Source organism: Acomys minous, assembly GCF_964271855.1.
Source record: "Acomys minous genome assembly, chromosome: 2".
Taxonomy (NCBI): domain Eukaryota; kingdom Metazoa; phylum Chordata; class Mammalia; order Rodentia; family Muridae; genus Acomys; species Acomys minous.
The window spans coordinates 77,132,637-77,156,794 of NC_140484.1; the positions used below are offsets into that span (position 1 = coordinate 77,132,637).

The window sequence follows — 24,158 nt, forward strand, 5'->3', positions numbered from 1 at the left end:
AAATCTCTGAATGGCCTGTGCTGCAAGGCTGGCTTTACTGTGCCTGCGGGCCTCTTCCTTCCTGGCTGGGGTGTACTGAGGGCAGCCTGAGCCGCCCAGACCCAGCAGGAACTTGCTAGATCCAGTCTTGTCTGATTGCCGAGAAACTGCCCCTCATCCTCTGCACTCAGACAGTGTCTTGCTTTGGTCTGCTTATCTCACCGGTTGACTTGGTGTCTTACTCTTACTTCCTGTTTACTTATTCATACATTTTTACGAGCTCCTAAGTGTAGCTGGCTCCCACGGCAGCTCCATGAGGTCAGGGCTCCTGTTACTCTCTATACACATGGTGGATGGTCTCAGAGAGCCTGGGGCCCTTGCCTCTCCAGAGGTGCAGTTGTTTTGAGCCCCAGTCTTGGTTCCAGCATGGCACCTGTCTTACGCATTACCTCTTTGCTCCTTTAGTGCCCCCCTCCACCTTTACTCTGAGGCTCTCATCTCTCTGGGGTCCCCTCTGCCTGCAGAAGTTCTGGCCTCTGTGGCTTGATTTGGTTCCCAGGCTTGAGGGACTTGGGTACCTGCAGCAGGCTGACTCCTCTTCTGGCCTCTCCTTGTTCCTAGTCAACATTAGTGGACCCGTAGGTTCCTTGTTCTATTTCCCACGGTGTCCATTAGCTCCCTGGCACATCAGGGCATGTAGCACGTACTTACTGGGAGCTGGGACATGCTCAGGGGTGACTTCTGAGCACATTGTGTATTTCTCTATAACCTTCTTTCCCCTTCAGGGGATGAACTTCCTGAGTTGGACAACATGGCTGACAACTGGCTGGGCTCCATTGCCAGAGCCACCATGCAGACCTATTGTGATGTGATCCTCCAGATCCCGGAGGTGACCCCACACTCCACCAAGCAGCTGGCTACAGACATTGGTAAGTAGCCATGGGCAGGTCAGCAGGAGAGACGCTGATGCGAGTTTGACTCTGTCTTAATCTCCAGGAGTATCACCCCAGACTCCTCCTAACTTTAATGTTGGAGTTGACTGTGAAGCTGGGTAGATGGATTCTGGAAGGCTGCGCAGGTGGGGAACCATGAAGGGGCTTCCGTGAGATGCATTGGAGTGATTGGGGCAGCCTGGCCCTGCCTGGTCTCTGCTCACGAACATAGCAATTACTAACCTAACTAACGTTTATGGAGTGCTTACTGCATACCAGGCATATCAGGCACTGAAGCAAGCACGCATCCATTGTATTACACAATCCCGTGGGTATGTGATGTTGTGTGACAAGGCCACGGGCTAGCCTCCTCTGTAGTCTCCATCAGAATGCTATACTGTCCCAGGTCAGAGGGCATGGCTTCCCCACTCCTTCCTCCCAGGGTTTTAAGTGGTCTGGAGAAAGGGTGGAGGAGCCTTAACAATCAACTCCCCAGAGACACATCCCAGCTGTGACCTCAGTGACCACGGGGCTGAGCCAGGTCCCACTTCTGTTTGGTTTGGTGGTGAAGAATTAGAAGCAAGGTCCAGCCCTTGGGCTTCCAGGGTGGTTAGTGGTGGGGCCCGCCTCGCATCCAGCTGCCCTGATTCCTCGCCCTTCTCATCTCACTCTGCCTTTGGCTCTTCCCAGAGGCGCCACCACCTTTCAGTGATGTTTCTAGGCACAAGTATCAGAAGTGGATAAGGAAATTCAGATGCTCTTTGGTGTATACCCAACTGGTACAGGCGAGAGCATGGAGGAGCCACCTGGAACGGGGTGGTGGTAGAGGACATGAGGTGCTGGGATTGCCCCTAGAGAGTTCAGTGGGCCGTGCCATCCCTCTCCTTCCCTTCCCCCTTGCTCAACAGCGCTTGAGCGCCTACTGTGTGCCAGCTGTAGTGCTAAGGAATGGCACGCAGCAGGCATTATTGTTTCTTCTTGTGTTGAGCATAAGCAAGTGAGGTTAAGGGCTGGGAAGGATGCTGAACAGCGAGGCCCATGGTAAGGAGTGGGAGACATTCAAATTAAGCATTCACATAACAACATAAAACACTGCTGGCCAAACGCAAGGTCATGGCAGAGCAGGGCCTCCTGGTTTTACCATTGAGGTGGGCCTGTCGATGAAGACCTAAGGAAGAGCCGGCCTCACCTGGAGCTCAGAACTAGCCAGAGAAGAGATGATCCCAGGCAGAATCAGAGGGTCAGGAGGACCAGGCGTGGCCTGGGTAGTGCTGTCCTCCAGGCCTTCTGAACAGTGACCCTTCCAGCACAGCTAACACCTTTAGGGTGTCTGTACCATCTCACCACCATCCCTGCTGCCTGGTGGGCACTGACCGCCTGGGCAGCGTGGTAAAGGATGGCACTCCTGGGTGAGGCTGGGTGTTCTCCCTTCTGCCAGCACTACCTGAGCTGTCAGGTAGTTAGAACCCAGGGCCAGAATGACTGACCCCTGGAGATCTGTCTGTCTCTCTCTTGAGACAGGTTTTCACTGTGTAGCCCTGGCTGGCCTAGCGCTCACTAGGTAGGCAGGCTGTCCTTGAACTCACGGAGCTCCACCTACCTCTGCCTTTTGAGCTCTAAAGATGTACACACCATGCCCAGCTAGGTCTCTCTTCACCATTGTGTTCAATTTGATCTGGGTTTGGGCTAATAAACCTGTATTAACTAGTTCTGAGGGGTGAGCTGGGGAGTGAAGCCTGCTTGGCACCAGGCCACTAGACCACCTCCTCTGACACCAACTTTGTGTTCAGTGTGAGGGTCCCAAGGGCAGGTTTTGGTTGTTCGCCTCCCCACCGCCTTTGCTTCTCCACATGCTGGAGAACACACTGGGTGTGGGGTATGTGAGAGAGGCAGGGGATAGACGGTGGCAACGCCAGCTGGCTTTCATTAAATTAGAATTCCCGGACTCGGGTCATACCCACAGTCCCCAGTGAAGGCCTGCCTGCAGGAGCAAGGGAGCACCCGACATTTGGGAAGGCCAAGGGCCCCCATGTTCTGCACTGCTGAATCTGTCTCCTCCTCACCCACAGACTATCTGATCAACGTGATGGATGCGCTGGGGCTGCAGCCGTCACGCACTCTCCAGAACATTGTGATGCTCTTGAAGGCCAAGCCCGAGGAGTATAGACAGGTCAGCAAAGGCCTGCCACGCCGCCTTGCAGCCACAGTGGCCACCATGCGTGGTGTGAATTACTGACCAGTTCTGAAAAGAGGGCCCAGGGTGGGGTCAAGACAAGTGCCTCTCAGCATGGATGAATTCTCCGCAGCTGCCAGTGCTGGGGCAGTGTGTAAGATGCTTTTCTCCTTCTCCTTCTCCTTCTTCTTTTTTGTATAACCAAAAAGAGGTTATAAACCAGGCATGGTGGTGCATGTCTGTAATCTCTTGGGAAGTAGAGGCAGAAGGATTGCTGTGTGTATGAGATCATCCTAGGCTAGAGTGAGAGCCGGTCGGTCTCTACAAGGAAAAGGTTGTAAATGAGAAATAATGTGCTATTTATTAGAGAGAAGTTTTCAGATGATTTTTAAAAAAATAACCTTATCTGAAAGGGGGTTTAATAAACACTGTGAACTGGGGCAGAGGGTGTTTACTTCTTCTCTGCTGATGTCTGAGTGCTCCCACCCTGAGCAGGGCCTCAGAACATTGAGGCGGGCAGGGCTGTGAAAGAGGCTGCGGCTTCCCCAGTGCAGAGGGGGCAGAAGGTGGGCGAGAAGGTGGAGGCACAGGTGGGAAGAGGTGGGTAGCCAGGTGGGAGGAGGCTGGCAGGTGGGCAGAGGCTGGGGTGAAGGTCTGCAGCAGGGAGGCACAGCAGGCCAGGGTGGCTGCAGAGAAAGGCAGTGGGCATCTATATTAGGGAAGAATTGGGCTAAATCGTATAGAATCTTAAAGGCTGTGGTGAGAATTTTCGCTTCACTTTCCCCTTTTTATTTTATTGTACAGGATGATGCACATTTCATCCCTCCCCTCCGCCCTTCTTTAAAAATCTTTTTGGTCTATTGCACCTATACTTGCAAGGCTGTGTTTGGCTTTATATGTAACAGAAAATAACATTGCCTGAGTGACTTTGAGCCAAGAGGAATTAATTTTTCAATAATGAGAAGTCAGAGGGTGGGGACTCCAGGAGCTGACTCAGGGCCTGAACAGAGTAGGGCCCTTTGCCAGTGCTCATGGCAGGTAACCCTGGCAGTGTGACTGTCACACTATACAGGAGGAGACCACGGGATGGGCTGGGGAGACATGGTTCTACCTTCTACCAGGCAGCCAGCGATGTGCCAGTAGCCCCTGCTGACTTCTAGGCCATATTGGCCATTTCTTGGTCACAAAGTATGTCCCAACTGTAAGGGATGCTGGGAAAATGGGTATGGGGGAACAGGAGCTGCTCTGGTATTTCTCAAGTTAACCCTCTCAACATTTTGAGTCAAATAACTTTATAGGGAAACTGTTCCTCACCTCAGCCTGGCTTCTGTCCACTAGCCGCTAGGAACATAGCTCTCACTGGGACAACCAAAACTGTCTTCAGAGATTCCCAGGTCACATCCCATAAGGAAACACTGGTTAGTGCAACCAGGCTTCATACCCTGAGCTGAGCCGATGGCTACCGTGAACAAAGCTGGTTCTCCATTACTTGTTTTTTTGTTTTGTTTTGTTTTTCTGAGACAGGGTTTCTCAGTGTAGACTTGGCTGTCCTGGACTTGCTTTTGTAGACCAGGCTGGCCTTGAACTCACAGTGATCCGCCTGCCTCTGCCTCCCAAGTGCTGGAATTAAAGGCGTGCACCACCAAGCCCGGCTGGTTCTCCATTATTTGTGACACTGGAGATCTAATTATAGCCTCATGACTGAGACCCAAGCACTCTCACAGAGCTGTGTTGCAGCTATTTAAAAATTTTTAACTTGAAGTGGTGTCTTACAAAGTTGTCTGGGCTGATCCAAACTTGCTTTGTAACTCAGATAAGCCTTGAACTTGTGACTGTCCTTCCTTAGCCTCTCAGAGCTGGCCACACTATCGGGTCTGACTTCTTTTCACGCTGTGACCAGTGCTAAGCCTCAAACTCACTACCTTCCTGCCTCAGCCCCACAAGGGCTGGGTTAGGGGCATACACAACCATGTCCGGCTACTAGAGGCTGTTTCTTAGCAAGGAAGGTGGGAACAGCAACACTACCTCTCAAAGGGCTGCTTGTGAGAATTTAGCTCACCCAAGGTCCCAGAGGTGAAGCTTTATTTCTGCTGGGGTCTTTCACAGAAGCCCACCACAGCCCTGGGAGGTGTAGGCTGTTATCTCTAATCAAGAGAGGTTTGGGGAGTTTCCAGGCTAATCAACTGCTTTGTGGTAAGCTCTGTAGAATAAGTCTAGTGACCATAGAATCACCCGGTATCAGGCTGCCTTCTTTGTACACTGTGTGGGAGGTGCATGACCTACGTGACACATGCTCTGGGAGGCACACAGTGTGGGGACACTTAATCCCAGCAGGTCAGCCTGCTTGTGCCACCCTGTAGAGTGGTGCACCACACCCATGGAGCCACTAAGGCTAGCATCTCACTGACATTGTCCTTATACCTTGGGAACTAGTTTGGCTGGCATGGACAACAGTATCAGCTGTGACCTTGCCCTGTGAAAAATGCTTTGGTTTCTCATGGGCTGATCACAGACTGTCCTTGGCAGGAGTGACAGCTGGAAACATGGAAGTTCACACTTGTGACTGGGAGCCTTGGGAAGGCTTAGGCTTTTGAGGGATGGCATGGGGCTGGGTGCAAGACTTTGCTACCTCCTGGCTGTGAGACCTTGGGAAAGTTACTCCCTCTTTGTGCCAGATTCTAGAGCCCCATGATGGTTTCTGACTTTTACTTAGAGCACCTGAAGACCCATGGAGAGACAGTGGGGTCAATGGCATATGGCAGCTTTCTGTTCATTCATAAGGCTCCTGCATGCTAACCTGGCTTCTCTTTTGGAGATGAAATCAGACTGTCTTGGGTGATTGAAGTGCACCCAACCTGTTCCCAGTGCTAAAAAGGCTCATAGGGTCCCTGGTAGCAGTAACACAATATTCTTCTAGACCATGCACAGGGTGGCTGGGCTGCCAGGTCAGAGCTACCTTAGTGACGGGGCCCTTGAAGCCATCCTCCTGGAGCCTGACTCTCACCGCCCCCTGGGAGTGAGAGCAGCAAGCCACTTCCTGAGTGGTTCCCCATGCACACATGCATGTGGCTCCAAAGGGTATGTGAGCAGAGTCTCTTCTGGTCTCCCTCCCTCCACAGATTCTCCTAGGACAGCCAATTGGTGTTTTCCATCACTAGTCATGGCATGGGCTATAAATAAGACACTGTCTCAAAAATAGCCAACAAGGACTCAGAGATGGCTCAGCAGTTAAACGCAGGGGATGCTCTTCCAGATGAGCTGGGTTTAATTCCCAGCACTCATATGGCAGCTCCCAACTGTCCATGCCTCTAGTTCCAGAGCCCCTCTTCTGGCCTCTGAGAGTACTACGTGTACATGGTACACAGACATTCATATAGCCAAAATGCTCATACCCATAAAATACCTCCCCCAATCCTAATAAACAGGTTTATTTAGCTCAAGGTTCTAGAGGTTGGTAAATCTCTAGTGCAGGGTCAGTAATCAGATGGCATGGCATGGCAGAAACACCACGCGGTGAGACTCAGCGTTCTCTCCCTTCCGGAGCCACTAATGCAGGTCCCCGAGATGTCTCAGGAAGCAAAGATGCTTGCTGCAAACCAGATGGTGGAAGGAGAGCTCAGCTCTGCAAGTCATCCTCTGACCTCCACATGAGTCCTGTCTTGTACTTCCTGTGACTCAACTATGACTATAGCTTTTATTATAGGCACACACATATACCACATACACACACTCACACACACGCACCACACATATACACACATTCATACACACACTTACACAACACACACACACACACACACATATAAATGTAAATAAAAAATAAATCCAATAATGCCCACTCATAACTCTAATCCCAGCTGCTGCCCAGCTGAGACACCTGCCAGTGCCACCACCAGAGAGTGCTTCCTGGGATTTTTGTTAGTTTGCTTTGGTGCTGGGAATGAGCCTCCTGCATGCCGGGCAGGTACTCTGCCGTTGAGCTGTACTCCCGACCCAGCATCCAGCATGTGATGGGAGTGTCCATTGTCAGTATGGGTTTCAGAGGAACTTTCCAGTGATTGTGGATGTCTTTGCCTCTTCAAATCTCAATCTACTTACCTTTTAAGTAGGATATTATGAGACAAGCGTGGTGGTGTACGCCTTTAACCTCAACCCTCAGGAGGCAGAGACAGGAAGATCTTTAAGGTCTGCCTGGTCTAAATAGTGAGTTCTAGGCCACCCAAGGCTATATTGTGAGACCCTGTGTCACCCTATTACTACTCATTTGTTGTGAGGACGAAGTGAGATGAGAATTACACAGTACTCAGCATGAGGGCCAGGAGATGCTTCATTCAGCAAAGCATGCGGACTGGAGTTTGGATCCCCAGCACGCACATAGTAAACAAACTGACTGGGCGCAGTGGCCTGGGTCTGTAACTACAGCTCGCTGGCCAGCCTAGCCAGGCTTTGAGCACCAGGGATAGTGAGATACTCTGCCTCAGAAAACCCTAAGGTGGAGTGCAGTCAAGGGGCACACCTGACGTCGGCCTCTGGCTTTCATACGCATGTGCGCTCACGCGAACATGTGTGCACACCACACCCACAACACTACTATGAAAACAATAAAGGGCTCAGCATAGGGTCTGGCACATGGTGGTATTTGGTGTTCAATGGCTGATGTTTATTTAATAGTGACAATAAACACTGATGGTGAGTGGGTTGAGGGCCGCTGATATAAAAGCTCTAGTCATAGCAGCAAGGATGGAAACCCCACCGGTGACTCCAGGCTGCAGCCTAGCTGGGCCCTGAACTGGGAGACCCAGTGTCCCTCATACAGCCCGTAGCCTGACCCAGGTGAGCACTGCCTTCTTCCACAGATGTGGCAGTGGGCCCTTGATGGCAGACCAGGGAACCCAGCTGATCTCCACACCAGGCTAGACCCTCAGATAGCAGGCTCTGTAGCCAAACTTCCTCCTAACTGGGATTTGCCAGGTGGCAATGGGGCTCTGCCCCTGCCAGCAGCAACTTGCCTTCTCTATGAGGAGTCATCGGGGTTGCCATATTTGACAGCAAAGGGCCAAAGCCATTCACTTAAGTTTGAATGTGAGAGAAACAAATGATTTATTCATATAATACCCCCCAACTATTGCATAGGTGTAACTATACTACAAAACGAGCTTGTTGTCTTCCTGAAGTTGGTTTAACTTAGGGACTTGAATTTTATCTGGCAATTGTAGGCACTAGGCCCCACTCCCCTCAGCCTCTGTGATTTGCTGGGTGCTATGGTGGCTAAGGTCTGGACAGATAAAATTGGGTCTGCCAGTCTGAGCAGTTTCTCCAGCTCACTGAGCATGCTGATTGGCTCACAGATACGCATATGACCCAGTCAGGGACCAGTGAGTGTCAGCCTACAGCAGGCATTAAAAGAGACCCCCTAGAGGCTCCAAAAGCAGAGACTGAATTATTTGGGATGCTTGAGACCATGGATTTGTTTTGTGGGTTGTGTATTTGTGTGGTTTGGTTTCTCAACACAGTCAGTCTCATGATGTAGTCCAAGCTGGTCTTGAACTTGGATCCTCGTGCCTGGGATTACACCCATCTGCCCTCCATCCCCATGATTGGTTTTGCCGAAGTTGGTTTGAGTTTCCTACCTGTCTGTGACTGGGTAACACTGCTAATGGCCTCAGGTCAATGCTTTGAGGACAACTGGAAAGGAAGTGCACCCTTCCCAAGCTAGCCTAGAACTTCTGGCCTGCCTGAAAGCTTTTGGCTCTCAAGGCAGCATGCTTGTCCCTCCCACGCCCCAGGCATGCTCCAGGACACCCCAGCTTCCTAGTGGGATAAAGAACAAGCCTCCATCCTGTGTTTTCTCTCTTTATTTTTCCAAACAAAGCACGTGCTCCCGGGTCAAGCCTTCTTACCCAATGTGCTTCCCATGGTTTGCAGCCTCCTCCTCCCCAAATCCATTAGCAGAGGTCAGCCAATGCCGATGAGGGCCACGTCACCCTGACTCTGGAGGACTGAGGTGGTGACACACAGAAAGGGACTCAGGGGGTCTACCAGACCAGAAGTGTGGTATCAGTGTCATGACCCTAGGGACCCTCAGCCTGGGACTGACCAGAGAGACATGGGCTCTGGCTTGGGCACCTGTGCATCTGGCTCTTTGGACAAGGCCTAATAAAACGAGGCCCTGGCAACAGTTATAACCCTTGAGTTTCGAGTTTACCAGCTGCTGGGTCGGGTGGGGGCGGGGTGTCTAGATGGCTTCAACTTCACTGTCCGACTCCATGGTGTCCAGCGGCTGCAGCCTTAGGGAGTCATAGTTGGGAGGTGGGGTGCCCGGAATGGGCAGAGTCTGTTGGTCAGGGTAGACCTCGGCATGGAGACTGTGGCTGGTTGTGTCAGGCTGGAAGCCAAAGTTGGTGTGGGCCTCCACGAGCTCAGCCACGGTGGGTGGTGGGCCAGTGTATGGCGCTTGTGGCCGCCTCCTGCGCAGGCCTCTGCAGGAAGCCACCAGCTTGATGATGGTGATCCAGATGAAGTCGATAATGATCTCCCCAAACTCAATGAGGCACAGCACCGAGCCCCCCATCCAGAAGCCAAACTGGCCCCCCAGGTTGGAGAGCAGCCACACGATCTGTAGGACACAGGGGCGTGAGGTCTGGGCCTGCCCAGCTTTGGGGGCCCCAGCTCCCACCTTCGGACCCAGGCACTCACGTTGTTGGCTGGCGATTCCTCGATGGTGCGGTAGTTGAATTCTTGGAAATAGATGTTAAGCTTGACAATACCGTTCCTATAGGAGGCAGCAAGGCAGGCTGGGACCATGGCTGCCCTCCCTCCCAGGGTGGGTGCATGCATGTGCCCTGTGGGGCGGGCACCGCAGGGCACCTGCCCAGCTCCAGTCTGAGTTGCTCTCAGGAGTGGGGTGTTTCAAACTAGACCTGGAATTACGACCCTTCCTACTTGCCCTGGTCCTCAGAGCCAAAAAGGACATCTGTGCTTAGCACCTGACCTGTGGGCCTCATCTTCGTCCCCTGTGTCTACAGTTTTACTAAAGGGACTTCTGGCTTGAGATGGTCCCAAAAGTCACTCTGCAGACCTTGTCTGGTCCTAGGGTAGCCCGGCCCATATGCCACACACCCAAGAAGTGTGGCAGCCTCAAGCTGGGTGACCAGGGCACTTGGGGCCCAGGAGTGGCCCTTCATTACACTGGGAGTCCCTGGAAAGGCTGAGCCATCTCATTTCTCCAGGCCTTTGCCAAACTCCAGTCTTTCTGGGTAGCTCCAACTTCTCAACTGTCACCTGGTCACAAACCTCCTAGTCTCTTGGGCACACTGAGGCTTTTCCATGTTACTAAGGGAGAGTGGCTCATGCAGGACCCTCCTGGCTAGAAGCCCTTCTTGCGTCTCAGCTCAAGGTTCCTGGAGTGTAGACCTTGCCTGTCCTGCACTCAGACCATTTGTCTTGAGTGGATGGGGAAAAAATGGAAGGATGGGAGTTGGCGAGACAGCTCAGCATGGAAAGTGCTCGCCACATACGCCTGATGGCTGAGTCAGTCTCAGGAACCCACATAACGATGGAAAGAGAGAGGGGACTCCACAAAGTTGTCATCTGACCTTCACATGCACACTATGACATGTGTGCCTACATACATACACGTCAAATCCAGAATAACTTTTTTTAAGAATGGAAAATGGGGTGATGGAGAGGTGCTAACACATGGAAATCGGGGCCCCTCCATTAGACACTCAGCTGCCTTTCTTTCCCCTTTCACCCCCTCTTCCTCCTCTCGTATTGCACTGGATTTGAACAGCAAAAGGCATTTGGGCAGCTGTTTCCTGTGCAAACCCTGCCCAGGGCACCGGTTCCTCCCTTCACTCCAGACTCACCTGCTCAGGGTGATATTTGGGCTCTGGTCCCGCTCCTGAGACAGGACATGCAGGATCCAATCCTGGAACCCAAGAAAGCAGCTGAGAGAACACACATGCAGATGCAGCCCAGCCCAGCTGCCCAGGGCTAGTGCAGAGAGCAGCCCTGCCCTCTTAGAAGCCGGAGCCTTGAGTTCAGAGCAGAGGACACTGACGGGGGGGGGGGGGGGGGGGGGCTCAGCTCTCTAGCACTCTTGTCCCCTGGCAGGCATTGTCTGCCCAGATCCCTGCCCAGGCCAGCTCTGCTGTGGCTGTGGCTCACACTATCTCCTTAGAGGGGCCTCCCCTTGCTGTCACTGCCATTGTTTGTCCCTCACAGCCACGGCTTCAAAATGATCTTATTTCTATGTGTATGTTGTCTCTCACTGACTGGGCTGCGCACTTGGTAAAGGGAAGACTGGCGTGCTGCCTAGGAGAGCATTGGTGGAGTCGGAAGAAGGGACAGAGGAACTAAGGAGAGGAAGGAAGGGAAGAAAAGAGGGAACGGGAGGAGGGATGTAGAAATGGATGGAGATGTTTAAGGAAAGAAAAAATGGAAGAGGACAGACCCTCTCTAAAGTCCTGGACTTGTTCTCTACCCAAAGATAGGAGAACAGAAGTAGACCTTCTAACATCTCACCTCAGAGGCCTCGGAAGGCCAGTCAGCCATGGAGATGGTCATCTTGTACTGGGTGTCACTGGAAGAGAGACGCCAGCCCTGTTGCTGTCCCAATAGCCCTGCCCTCCTCACCAGCACCCGCAGGTCCCCTGAGCCCTCCTCACCAGCACCCGCAGGTCCCCTGAGCCCTCCTCACCAGCACCCGTGGGTCCCCTGGGCCCTTCCCACCAGCACCCACTGGTCCCCTGGGCCCTCCCCACCAGCACCCACTGGTCTCCTGGGCCCTCCTTACCAGCACCCACTGGTCCCCTGGGCCCTCTGCACCAGCACCCATGGGTCCCCTGGGCCCTCCCCACCAGCACCCACAGGTTCCCTGGGCCCTCCCTACCACTACCCACTGGTCCCCTGGGCCCTCCTCACCAGCACCCACCGGTCCCCTGGGCCCTCCTCACCAGCACCCATGGGTCCCCTGGGCCCCCTCACCAGCACCCACTGGTCCCCTGAGTCACACTCACTTGCAGGATTCTTTGCACATGCTGAGGCAGGTCTCTCTCTGGGCCACACTCATCTGTAGGCTTAGGTAGCAGTAGGCTTCATGGGAGAGAGGGGGAGGTCAGGAGCCAGGAGGGGCCTCTGCTTTCCTCCTAGGTCACCCAAGGGAGATGCAATCCAAGTTCCCTGACACTAAAATCATTGTTCCATACCTCACCCCTCCTCCTGGGTCATCTTGCCCAGCCTAGCATGGTGTGTTTGCTATCCCTAAATATAGATACAGCTCAGTAGGCGAGAGGCTTTTCTCCTTTGTCCCTCCTCATCCTTACCCAGAAGATGGCTTCTAGGGTCAAGTACAGAAGGATGAACAGCCAAAGAATAGGTGTATGTGTTTATGTATGCATGCATGTATGAATGGATGGATGGATGTTTTCCTCATTTGTATATTGTATTGGTTGTATGACTCACAGACGCTAAGCGCATCTCTGGACCGACTCCAATCTCCCAGGGGAGTCTCCCATCTCTGTGGGAACACATTGGGGATTTTTTCCCTGTGATGAAGCCACAATCACAACACCAGCTTCTTCAGTGTTCCCTTCATGCATGGGCACACATGCTGAGGATGGAGTCATGTCTTAGTGTGCACGTACACACATGCAAGCTCTGGAACCAAGATGTCTGCTCATGAGCACACACAGGTTCTGCGCATGGAGACATAACCATGCTTTTCCTATGTACATCTGAAGACAAGTATATACATACATACAGCATAGTCTCCAGCAGCCCCATGCCCTGGCTTGTGTGTGTCATGGATGTACACGGCACACACACGCCCGTAAGGACAGCTCATCCCCATACCCATGGGTCTCAAGCATGTACTTCACAGAATCAAGACGGGGAGGAGCGGGGCTGAGGAAGGGCCCCTGGACTGGGGAGAGACCCCCTTGGCTAGAGGTCCCCTCGCTGTTGGCTATCTTCCTGTGCTGAACTCACCCCAGTCTGGGAAGTCCCTGTTGTTGCAGTATTTCTCCCCAGCAGGCAGTGGGTACAAGTAGTGGCCACAGCTGCACTTACGGATCATGTGGTCTTGGAAACAGGAGTGAAGACAGGCCTGGGGGTGCAGAACAGATCTCAGACATGGTGGATGCTCCCACTCTGGTACCCAGAAGAAGGAGCCCAGAGAAGGTGCAGCCAGGACAGAGAGCTGGGGGCTAAGAGGTGTGGTCTTTTGGCTGGGAACCTGTGGTAAGCAGACAGCGTGGCTACAGGCTCTTCAGTCAGGCCAGGGTTCTTGCACATTGGGGACTAAGGCCAGATCCCAGCATCCCCAGTCTCTCCATCCAAAGCTGGGTGGCATGGCGTAGGGGCAGCCTGCCTCCAATAAATGAGCTAACAGCTCCTTCAGTGAAGTGCCAGCACCCTTCTGAGGCCCATGCACACAGAGACCCAGAGAGAGGGCAGGCCAGCTGGTTCTGATCTGTTTCTTATGGGGGGTGGGGAGGACTACCCAAGGGAGGCAGGGGGATGACCTTTAATGGATCGGAGCTGAGGGGAGATGAAGTAGAGGGAACACAAGAGTCCCTAGCCCTGAGAACTGGATCTAGTGAGGACACTTTGAGGGCCCTGATATCCATGGTGTTTAGGTCATTCTGACCTGGTTTCAGTTCACTCCCAGACTAGCTATGTGTCCTGAAGCAAATGATTAACTTGTGAGCCTCAGTTTACTCATGGAGAAACAGGATACTAGCCACACCTGCCTTCCAAGGTTGGAGGACTCAGCACAGCATCAGGTGCTTGATAAGTAGTTATTACGCCTGCTCCTTCGCTCCTGTGCACGTCTCATGTGTCCACTATGGGCTCCTGCCCCTAACCCATCCCTGTTCCTCTTGCCTCTGCCTACTCCCCTGCTACCCTCCTCCATTCCACTGCATCTGACCTCTTCTCCCAGAGGGACCATTGAGGCGCCTGCTGGCAGGAGATGGGGCTGGCTAGCTCATTCAGAAGTGTGGTCAAGAGGAGACAGAGCAGGTGTCAGAGAAGGTCATGGAGTTAGAGTGACCCTGGCTCAGGCAAGTGGCTCACACAGACCTCAGTCTCTCACTCGGAAAACAGGTGTCATCCTCAACCCCATGCCTGAAATTGGGTAACCCAGGCATTCCTGGTAGGCAGACCACCTGACAGGGTCTAGATTTCTGCTCCTGCCTCGAAATAGCAGGCACTGAAGTTTCCTGGGGATGTAGCTAGTCCTCCTTTTCCGTGTTACCTGCCTCCCTGTGCTGCTTTGTCTGTCTGTCTGTCCGTTCCTCTGGAAGCTCCAGAGGTAACTAGAGTTCTCCATGGAAGATGGAAGCCCCTCAGACAGGAAGTGGCCACGTCAGCCCAAGAGGAAGGTGTAGTGCACCCAGACATGAGGCAAGCACCCTTCGCCATGTTTCCTTGGCTGTGCTGGTGGAAAAAGTCAGCAAGCTATTCATTTGGTCCTTTCTTCAAGATTTGTTCTCCCCCCTCCCAAGGCTGTAGAGGGAAAGTTACAGACTGACCTCAGATGAAGACAAGAGGAAAGCTCCCCGCTACAGCAAGAAAGCTGGAGGGCAGCTAGCTAAGAGGGACTTCCTCAGGTTAATTGGTGAGGCATTCAGTTCAGGGTCTATAAATTGGAGTTTTCCTCCTTCCTAACCAAGAGTCGGTAAGGCCATGTGCACTACAGGTACCTCGAGGATGTAACGTTTAAATTACTTTCTAAATACACAGCCAACCTTTTGCAGTTAGGGCATTCATAAATGCTGCTGTTGTTGACATATTGATATCATAAATGCTGCTGCTGTTGACTTATCGATATCATAAATGTTACTGTTGTTGGCATATTGATATCATAGTGGAGGGGCCGAAGAAATCAAATGAGGAAATGCATGCAGATAGATCATCACTAAATCTCACACACAATGGCAGTTCCATCCTGGAAAGTATGTAAGAGTGGCCAGCCCTGGGCCCTGGGTAAGAACCCAGCCAGAACCCTTGTCTTTGCAGCACTGTGGTCCCCTGCGCTCCATACAAAGATCCAGCCAGGTCTGCCTGGTGCTGCGTGCCTATAATCCTACTACTACTGAAAAAGCTGAGGAAAGAGGATTGTGCATTTCAGGCCAGCCCAGGCTACACAGGGAAACCTTGTCTCACATAAGGAAATAGGAAAGAAAAGATTTGGCAGGGCCAGTCCAGCTCTCTAGAGAGCTGAGGTAAAGGGGACAGGGCCCCAAGGTCACCCCGCCTGTCCAGCCTTCCCACCTGGATGGAGTAGGTCGTGTTGTAGTCACTGTAGAGGTTCTGAATTTTAACATCGGACCCGTTCATGGTGCAGGGACTGTAGGGATTCCCCTTGCGCTGCAGCTTGTCCTGTGGAGAAAGATGGCTCATGGAGACCCCTGGTAGCCCCCTTCAGGATGTACCTCCCCTGGGGCCAGCCGGATGCTGCTAAGGGGTAGGGAGACCCTGGAGGTGCCAGGGGGTTACTAGATCTAGTGCATTGCCAGGGCTGGCCTGGGGTCATGGAGCTACTTCCTCAGGGCATTGGAGGACAGCCTGGACAGGGGAGCTTCTCTCTTCAGCCTTCCCACTTAGGCTGCCTTGGGGTCCCCGTCTTTACCACCAGCACCCCGATGGATGTCTCAGTCCCTGCCATGGCATAGATGCCCTCTTCTCTAATGAAGGGGTACGTCCTCTGCTCGTGGAGCATCAGCCTGGCCCCTGCCGTGGACGCAAGGAAGGGGACATAGTCCTCCTGGCCAATGTCCAGGATCAACTTGAGACCTGTTGGGGTAGGACAGGGAGGGCTATTATAGAGCATGCACAACCCCCAGATGTTCAGCCAAGGTGTCCTCTAGGGCCTAGAGTCACCTCCTGTGCTCATAGGCCCCGCCTACAGTCTCTCATCAGCCCCGCCCTGCCCAGCCCAGCCCAGCCCATCTCACCTGAGGTGACCTCATCCTCCCCATTCAGCCCCTTCCAATGGCGTTGCTCCTTCCTGCTGTGCCTCTGAAGGCGCTTTTCCCTTGCTGTGGAATGCTGTCCCCGCCCTCTCCTTTCTTCTGGAACACCCTCACTCTTTCTTAAGGCTGAGGTATCACTTCCTCCAGCAGCTTCCTTGCTTATTCAGAGCCACAGAGTCTCTGTGTGCCCTCTCCTAGCTCTGGACCTTCATTTCATTGTCTGTCTTCTTCCCTGCTGGGCTGCCCAGTTTGGAGATTAAGACTTGTTCCGTCACACCGAGCCCTGAGCTTGGGGCACTGGGGTGACCATCTCAGCCTGAGACAATTGGAGCCATCACTCACAGAGCACTTGCTCCACACTATGTGCTAGTGAGATGCTTATTTATTTAAGACAGGAACTGGCCTCAAAGTGGTGATCTTCCTGTCTTGGTTGCTGAGATCAGAGGCTTATGTCATCGTACTTGGCTATAAAGTGCCTTATTATAAAACAGTCTAGTGGGTGCTCACAAAAGCCCATGAGTTATTTTAGTTATCCCCATTTTACAGGTACGCAAACTGACGCACATGGAGGTAGAGAGACCTCTCCAAGGCCACACTGGAAGGAAGAGAATTTGTTGGGATTGTAACCGGCTCCTCATTTTAATAATGTATCTCTCAAGTCAATAGTCCAGCAGTGTGTTGACTGTTTTCACTAGGAAGGGCTAGGTGAAGGTGCTCAGCTCAGGGGCCCCTCATGTCCAGAAGCCCTAATGGTCAAGGAAGGCCATCCTGCCTTTTGATGGCCAGAGTGTCACAGCCCAAGACTGTGTGCTACCCGCCACCCATGAACGTGGATGTTTGGGTGTTTGTCTCTGTCACTGAGGCTGGTCTTGTGATCATCTCACTTGAGTCACGCAGGTGTAGGGGTTGCAGGTGTATTCCACGACAGCCAGCTCCCACCAGCCTCCCTCTAGAGGACAGGGCAGTGGAATGGGCATCTGTCGCTAACCACATCCCACTGCCCCTCTGTTCTTCACTCTTTCCCTCTGTTGGGCTACTCTACGCCCTGTAGTCACCATGTGACCTTGGAGCAGTCGTGCAAGAACTTCTCAGAGTGCCCAAAGCACGTCGAACAGTCCTGTTTCCTGTTCACATGAGGTGGTTTCTCATACAACGTTATGCAACTCGGAGCTGAATGACATTGTGTGCCATTCTTAGTTACCAAGTACTATGTTCCTCAGGGAGAAACTGAGGCCCTGAGAATACTGTCATAGCCATGAGCTGTGTTGCTTCTGGAACAACATGGTATATTCAACAGCAAAAAGGGGACACCAGCCTCCAGCCAGGCCTAATCCTAACCCTAACCCTTAACCTAGCTCTAACCTAATCCTGGACAAAGGGCTCCCCAGGGCACTGCCCTGACCTGCAGAAGAGGGAGTGGGTCGCTGCTGCCTCTTGAGAGAGGCAGCGGAAGGGAGCCACTAAGTCGTAGCTCTTTTCTTCCTGTCCATCCCCCTGTGGAAGCAGCCAGCCTCCACCCAGTTCTTGGCACTGGGGAAGAGGTTGCTGAGTGGCACCTGCTAGGCTTTTCTTAGCACACAGCCGAGGATTAGTGGAGACCTTGGCCTCTCCTGGTACCCAGCGGAGGCTCAGCAGTGGCCCCAGGTCTCTTAGTCTAACCATCCCACTCCTGATGTCAGAGGGCCTTTCAGCCCCATGTGGTAGCATCTCACAGATCTGCTCCTCGTCGGCAAACCAAAACTCACCAAATTCAGATCCAGGGTTGGCAGAGGGAAGTGCCTTCTCCGTCATGCCCCAGTTGAAGATGTAGCAGTTGCCATAATCAGGGTAGAAGATAGGCGTGAAGTTCCTGAAAGAAACAGTGTAGGCTGGAGGCTGGGGGAGCTTCCCTGGACAGAGGGGTCCCCTAGGACACTGCCCTGCTCCACTCAAGGTGGGGGCGGGGGGCAGCTGCTGCTTTTCACTCACTTCAGAGAGGCAGCAGAAAGAACAGGCTAGGTCGGAGCTCAGCTCTTTTCTTCCAGTCAGTCCCCTGTGGCAGCCAGCAGGGAGACTCCCAGAAGGCTGTGAGGAGGAAGGGAGGGTGTCTCTCCTGCCTGGGGCTGCTTTAGCTTTTGTGGCTTGTGAAGAAGAAATGGTCCCAAACGCCTGCCTCAGTCACTGAGCCTTCAGAACGATGTGTCCTCCGCCCAACCCCTTTTGCTTTTGGCTTTGAGACCTGCTCACTGCGCAGCCCAGGCCTGGGGATCCTTAGCCTCTGTGTTGGGGTTCTAGGTGTGCACCACTCTGCCTGGCTTTGTGAAGACTTCCTGTTTCTCTCTAAAATGATGCTGTTACCATGTTCAGAACTATGAGCCAACTCTCTCAGTGCTACTGGTTAAATAATGCAGTTCCAATTTCTACTTGTTTCACAGATATTAAATTTTTTCCATTTGTTTATTTAAATCAAGACCAAAATAATTTTAATAGTTGTTTAGTTGTATTTGGTTAGCAAGTCCTCTAAGTCTCTTTGGACTATGTCTCTTGGTCTAATAAGAAAAGCCCACACCACACAGGCCTGACAGCCTGAGACTGATTTTCGGGACCCATGGTGAAAAGGAGAAAACCAAGTCCCAAGAGTTGTTCTCTGAGCACAGCAGTCATGCATGCATGTGTGCAATGTACGCACAAATAATAACAAAAATAAATGGAAATACAGTTCTGGTTTACTCCATGTAGTAATTGAACATGAGATAGCCTTTTCTGAAAGCCAGATCACACTGTCAGCTAGAACAGAGTCATCAGAAATGCAGGTAGTGGGGACTGTGACAGTGTTAGTCCCGTCAGTAAATAAAGGGTGTGAGGGAAAAGGAAATCACCTATAGACGAACTCAAAATCGACAGTGTGTAAGATCAGACTCTGCACGCTCACTTTATGTGTGCAAGCTGAAAAGTGGCTTACGTAGATGGGCGAAGGGCTGGAAAAGAGGACCTAGCAGTCGCTGAGGGCTGGGAACGGGCACAGAGGGAGGGTGGCAAGTCCCCAGAGGCTGTGCAGAGTGCCAGTAAGAGAGTATGGGGGTCAACTGGTGTGCAGCACAGCAGGGCAATGGCAGCTCCTGACAATTTCTTACACGGTTTACATAAAGCTGGGAAGCAGGGCCTGCCATCCAAGCAGTCAGGCCAAGGAATGAGAATCTCCAGTTTGAGACCAGCCTGGGCTAGGTAGTGAGACACTGTTTCAAAGAACAAAACAAACCAGGCTAACAATAAAAACTACAGGGGAGGTTTCCCAACGAACAAAGGGTGACTATCTTGGAAGGTAGAGATGCCTTGATTTGTTCCCTGTGTGTAATAGCAGTAGGGCATGTTCATACTGTCCCCATACTGTCCCCACAAGCAGTACACGTGGACACACACAAGTATACTCAGCACGTACATACATACACTCCTACCTTCTCTCTCTCTCTCTCTCTCTCTCTCTCTCGTTTTCGAGGCAGGGCTTCTCTGTGTAGCATTGGCTGTCCTGGACTCGCTTTGTAGACTCACAGCAATCTGCCTGCCTCTGCCTCCTGAGTGCTGGAATTAAAGGCGTGTGCCACCACGCCCGGCGCCTCTCTCTCTCTTTTCTTTTAAAAGATTATTTGAACAAAAGGAAGAGCACACGCTGGATACAGCGACACACACCTGCGTGATCCTAGTACAGGCTTGAGCAGTTCCTCTGGCTCTGCTCTGGGCTGTGGCTGCTCTCGTGGCCCTTAGACGTAGCGCTCAGAGTCTATTCCAGGGGCTTAGGATGGCTCATCCTGTACGTGTGCTTGTTGACAAGCCTGACCTCCTGACTTCCGTCCCCAGGACCCACACTGTGGAGAAAGGACTGGCTCCCTCAAACTCAACTCTGACCTTTACATGTGGGCTGTGGCATGTGCCTCCCACAAACAAACAAACACATGTAGTATATGTTTTAAAAGTATTTTTCAAAGTAAAATCAAAAGGACCCCCGTGCAAAAACAGCAACTGCCTATGTATCTGCACTGTTTTTTTTAAATATATATATTTCTTTAAAACCAGAAGGAACAGGGAAAATTTACCCAATGTGAGAAATTTAAATATCGACTGATGTTCGAAATCTTAAACTTTATATTCTGTGATGTTTACTGAGCAATTTCCACAGCCAAGCCTACTCTGTTTCCTATACACTGTCACTTGGTCCTTGGATAACCAAGTGTTATTCCCCGCATTCTCTCGCAGGGAAATCCTGCACTCCTCTTAGCCCCTGGGCTGTGAGTATCCTGAGGTGGCCCAGTGCAGATAAAGGCCTCCCACCTGGACGCTGCTCTGGCTTTCTTGGCCACTATCAGATGGGCTGCGCTGCTCAACCTCTGGGCTTTGGTTTTCCTAAACAGCACAGAGTAATAGTTAGCTTTTCTTGGCCCTACAAACATTTCTAGAAGTGGACAGTGGGCTGGAGCAGCAAGGAAAATGGGATAGGGCTACTTAAGCCGCTTACGACGTAGCATAGGCAGGGGATAGCTCTATGGCGCGTCTACTCTCAAAAATGGCTCTGACCTATCCACTTTAAAACAGATTACACTTACTTATTAGGGAGGGGTGTGTGGAGGCGCCAGAGGACAACGTAAAGAAGCCATTCCTCGCCCACCATGTGGGTCTGAGAAATTGAACTCAGGTTATCAGGCTTGGTGGCAAGCACATTTACCTGTCCAGGCATCTCACCGGCCCTGGCTCATCCAATTCTATTTCTAAGGCCCAATCTCCAGCCCAAGCTCTCTAAGGCACCTGGTCCCCTTGTTCCCTGACAGCCACCTCATGCTAGAATCCCTGCGAAAGCCCTGCCCTCGCCTTTGCTCTTGAATAGTCATTTGATGCCAGGGTCCTCTCAGAAGCCATGTCCCCACCTTTGCTCCTTCCGTCCTGCTGTACAGTGTCAGGGCCACTGTGCCCATCTGTGTATGAGGCACAGCACAGCCCTCTCAGATGCACCAGAGGGGCCCATGCGTCTCACAGGAGCCTTTGCCTTGGCTCCGCCCCGTCATTCACTACACTTCAGTGAAGCTCCAGATGCTTGCACACACAGCCCTCTGGACACCTGCTGCTCCTGTGTCTGGAACGTTGTCAATCCATCCCATCAGATAGCTGGTGTTTTCATTTCCTCCGAGACCTTCTCAGCCTACGCCAAGTGATGGAACTCCGCTGGCTCTGACGAGGAATGCCCCCCTTCCCCCATCAGGTTTCCACCCCTTTCTTAGCTGTAATTCCGCACAAGACTGGGAAATCAGCCTAATTTAGCTGCTTGCCTATCTGCCGCTCCTGCTGTGGACACCGAGCCTGAGAGCCATGACTTTGGCTCTGCCTGCTTGAAGATGTTCCTTAGCAATGCTGAGCTTTCATTTTCCCCAAGAGCAGCAGCGGCGGCAGTTACCACCACCTTCCAGGACTGAGGCAAGGGTGAGATGCCTAGCATACTATGACAGCACCTTGCCTGACACTGTTCACGCCTCTGTTCCCAGGGCCCGGCACACAGTGCAGAAGCACACAGACGTTTGGCAAATATTTGTTGAATAAACTGTAATATGTGATAAGGACACTCGAGAGATAAACTGGGGTGGGGTGGGGGATGGGAGGGAGGGAGGGAGAGGTGGGTCAGGGAAGCTGTCTCAGGAGACCTGAAGGATGAGAAGAGGTATTGGAGTCTAGTAGGTGGGAAGGGAAGGGTGTGTCCTTCTTGTACTGGCAAAGGTGTGAAGGGGAGCAGGTACTGCAGGGTCTATATACTGTGTGGGTCATAGCTGAGAACACAGGCCGAGAACAAAGCAAACAGGCTACAGCCAGGCCCTGCTCTGAAGGGAGAGACCTCGCCCCAGGCTTTGAGGACACAGTGTTCTCAAGTGACTGTCTCAGGCAGCTGTAGCCCAGAACGGGAGGCTGCAAGGGTGTGGCGAGTCCCCTCTGCAGGCCGCATTCTGCAGGCTGTCATTTCTTGGCAATACCTGTCACTCAGAGAGGCTGTGCCCAGCTCTGATAGCCCCCGGTTCCAGGGCGAGGGTCCCCGCTATAACTGTTTCCTGGGACAGGAGCCACACATGCAAAAGCCAGCAAGCCTTCTGAGGTGACTGGGAGATAGCCAGGGACACCCAGCTCACTTGTGTGACTTGAGCTTAGGAGATCTGCTCCAGACTGGACAAGATATTTAGGAGAGGGGCAGGAAGGGAGCGGAGATGCCTAGCGTCCTTGATTCTACATACCCACTCCCCCGATCACGTGACCACTTGACCACTCCATCACAACACTTCCGGAATAAGGGAAGGTAATACCCAGTCAAGGAAGATGATGTCATGGGTGCTATAACCTGGCCACTATGCTCCACTAGCTATGGTACCTTACAGGTGTCAGCTGGCCTCTGGAGCAGGCTTCCTTGAGCCCATGACCCCTGCTAAGATCAAACAGGTCCACTCACACTAAAGGCATCCAACTAGTGCTCTGAAGCATTCCAGATCATCCCCAGCAAAGAAGTCTGAGAAACCATCCTACCAGAGAGACTCCATGGTCAATGCCACCTGTCAGTCCTGGATGGAATCCTTGACAGGAAAATGTCATGTGGGAAAATGGATGAAGCCAGAACAAAGCGTGTGGGTTTCCTTCCTAGAGATGTGCTAGTTTTCATCCTTTGCTGTTTGCTTTTGTGGTGCTGGGATTTGGCCCAGGACCCTTAACACGCTGGGCATGCACTCAGCCCCCGACCTACATCACACTTTTTTCCTTAGTTTTGACAGATTGCAATTGCAGGATAGGATGTTAAGAAAAGAGACCAGGGACTGGAGAGATGGCTCAGTGGTTAAGAGTGCTGTCTGCTCTCCCAAAGGACCCAGGTTCAATTCCCAGCACCCACATGGCAGCTCACAACTGTAACTCTAGTTCCCAGGGATCTGACACCCTAACACCAATGCACATAAAGTAAAGTTAAATAAATTGTAGTTAAAAAAGAAAAGAAAGAAAAGAAAATAAAAGAAAAGAGACCACTGGGCAGGAGGTACAAGATAATCCAATGTGCTGGCTTTGGCTCTGTTTGTGTGTGCATGTGTGTATGGTAATGTGTATGTGAGTGTGTGTGTGTGTGTGTGTGTGTGTGTGTTGACAAGGAATTCTTGGTCTTCCTGTCACTGACTCCTGAGTGCTGGGACCACAGGCTTGCACCATCACATTTGGTGTGATGGGCAACTCCTTGACACCATGTGTTAAATGCCTGCCCAGTCCACCTGTGCAGAAGGGAGGACAGAGTCTGCAGCTCTCAGCCGTTTCTTCACTGAGCCTCTGGAAGGTTCAAGGCCGAGGCTACAGCCCCTGGAAGAGGAACCTGAAAGCTTGTCGAAGACCTTAGGAAGGAGCCCCTCCCTGTGCAGCAGCAGGATTGAGAGCTGAAGTGTGAGAGCTCGGACCAGGAGGTCACGAGTCTCCGTGCCCAGGTAAAGGAGACAGGACTCTGTGGACAAGCTGGAAGGTAGCCCAGACTTTGGCTTGCTGTCGCCCTCACTCTGACACTCTTTCAACTTGAGGGGGCATTATAGGGAAGAGGAAGATTCTGAGGCCTCATATGCCAGTATGGACCTAACATGTGCCCGTGTGGACCTAACATGTGCCAGTGTGGACCTAACATGTGCCAGTGTGGACCTAACGTATGCCCTTCATAGTAACTGGAAGAGGTAGGTAAAAATGATTGTCCTGTTTTAGAGAAAACAAAAGCCAGGCAATGTCAAGAGCCTACCCTGCTGGAGGTTGGTCTGATGCTGTGTATTTTGATGCTGATTACTGGCTCCTAACATCTAGTTGCTACCCTGAACCTCACCTCCATGATTGGCTGAATAAGAGGCCATCCTGGGCAAGGCAGAAGGAAGGGGATGAACGAAGCTTCATGGGCCTTGAACAGAGAGAATCTTTGGAAGGAGAGGCAGACAGGACCAGAGGAGAACCACCGTGGGATAGGAAAGAGCCATGCGGGTCCAGAGAAGGAAAATGAAAGAAATTACTCAAATGAACAATCTTAGCAAGTATTTGGGGATTATGGATGGGAGGTTAAATCAATAGAAATTATCAGAAGCA

The 24,158-nt window shown here is 52.1% G+C and overlaps 2 protein-coding genes across 4 annotated transcripts in view; one reads left to right on the forward strand and one right to left on the reverse strand.

Annotated features, from left to right (window-relative positions):
- The window catches only part of COG7 (component of oligomeric golgi complex 7), a 62,125-nt gene extending 58,601 nt beyond the window's left edge, over positions 1–3,524 (forward strand). Inside the window, exons 16-17 of the mRNA XM_084773568.1 lie at positions 765–908; positions 2,981–3,524. Coding sequence (XP_084629694.1) covers positions 765–908; positions 2,981–3,147 — 311 coding nt within the window. The 3' untranslated portion in view covers positions 3,148–3,524. The remainder of the gene's footprint in view (positions 1–764; positions 909–2,980) is intronic.
- A 5,397-nt stretch (positions 3,525–8,921) lies between these two features.
- SCNN1B (sodium channel epithelial 1 subunit beta) overlaps positions 8,922–24,158 on the reverse strand; it is a 59,345-nt gene continuing 44,108 nt past the window's right edge. For all 3 annotated transcript variants that reach the window (XM_084773909.1, XM_084773907.1, XM_084773908.1), the window contains exons 5-13: positions 17,810–17,913; positions 15,722–15,885; positions 15,364–15,471; positions 13,075–13,192; positions 12,105–12,180; positions 11,611–11,668; positions 10,953–11,014; positions 9,781–9,856; positions 8,922–9,700 (exon numbers count right to left, since the gene is read on the reverse strand). In XM_084773909.1, the coding sequence (XP_084630035.1) occupies positions 9,320–9,700; positions 9,781–9,856; positions 10,953–11,014; positions 11,611–11,668; positions 12,105–12,180; positions 13,075–13,192; positions 15,364–15,471; positions 15,722–15,885; positions 17,810–17,913 (1,147 nt within the window). In that variant the 3' untranslated portion in view covers positions 8,922–9,319. The remainder of the gene's footprint in view (positions 9,701–9,780; positions 9,857–10,952; positions 11,015–11,610; positions 11,669–12,104; positions 12,181–13,074; positions 13,193–15,363; positions 15,472–15,721; positions 15,886–17,809; positions 17,914–24,158) is intronic.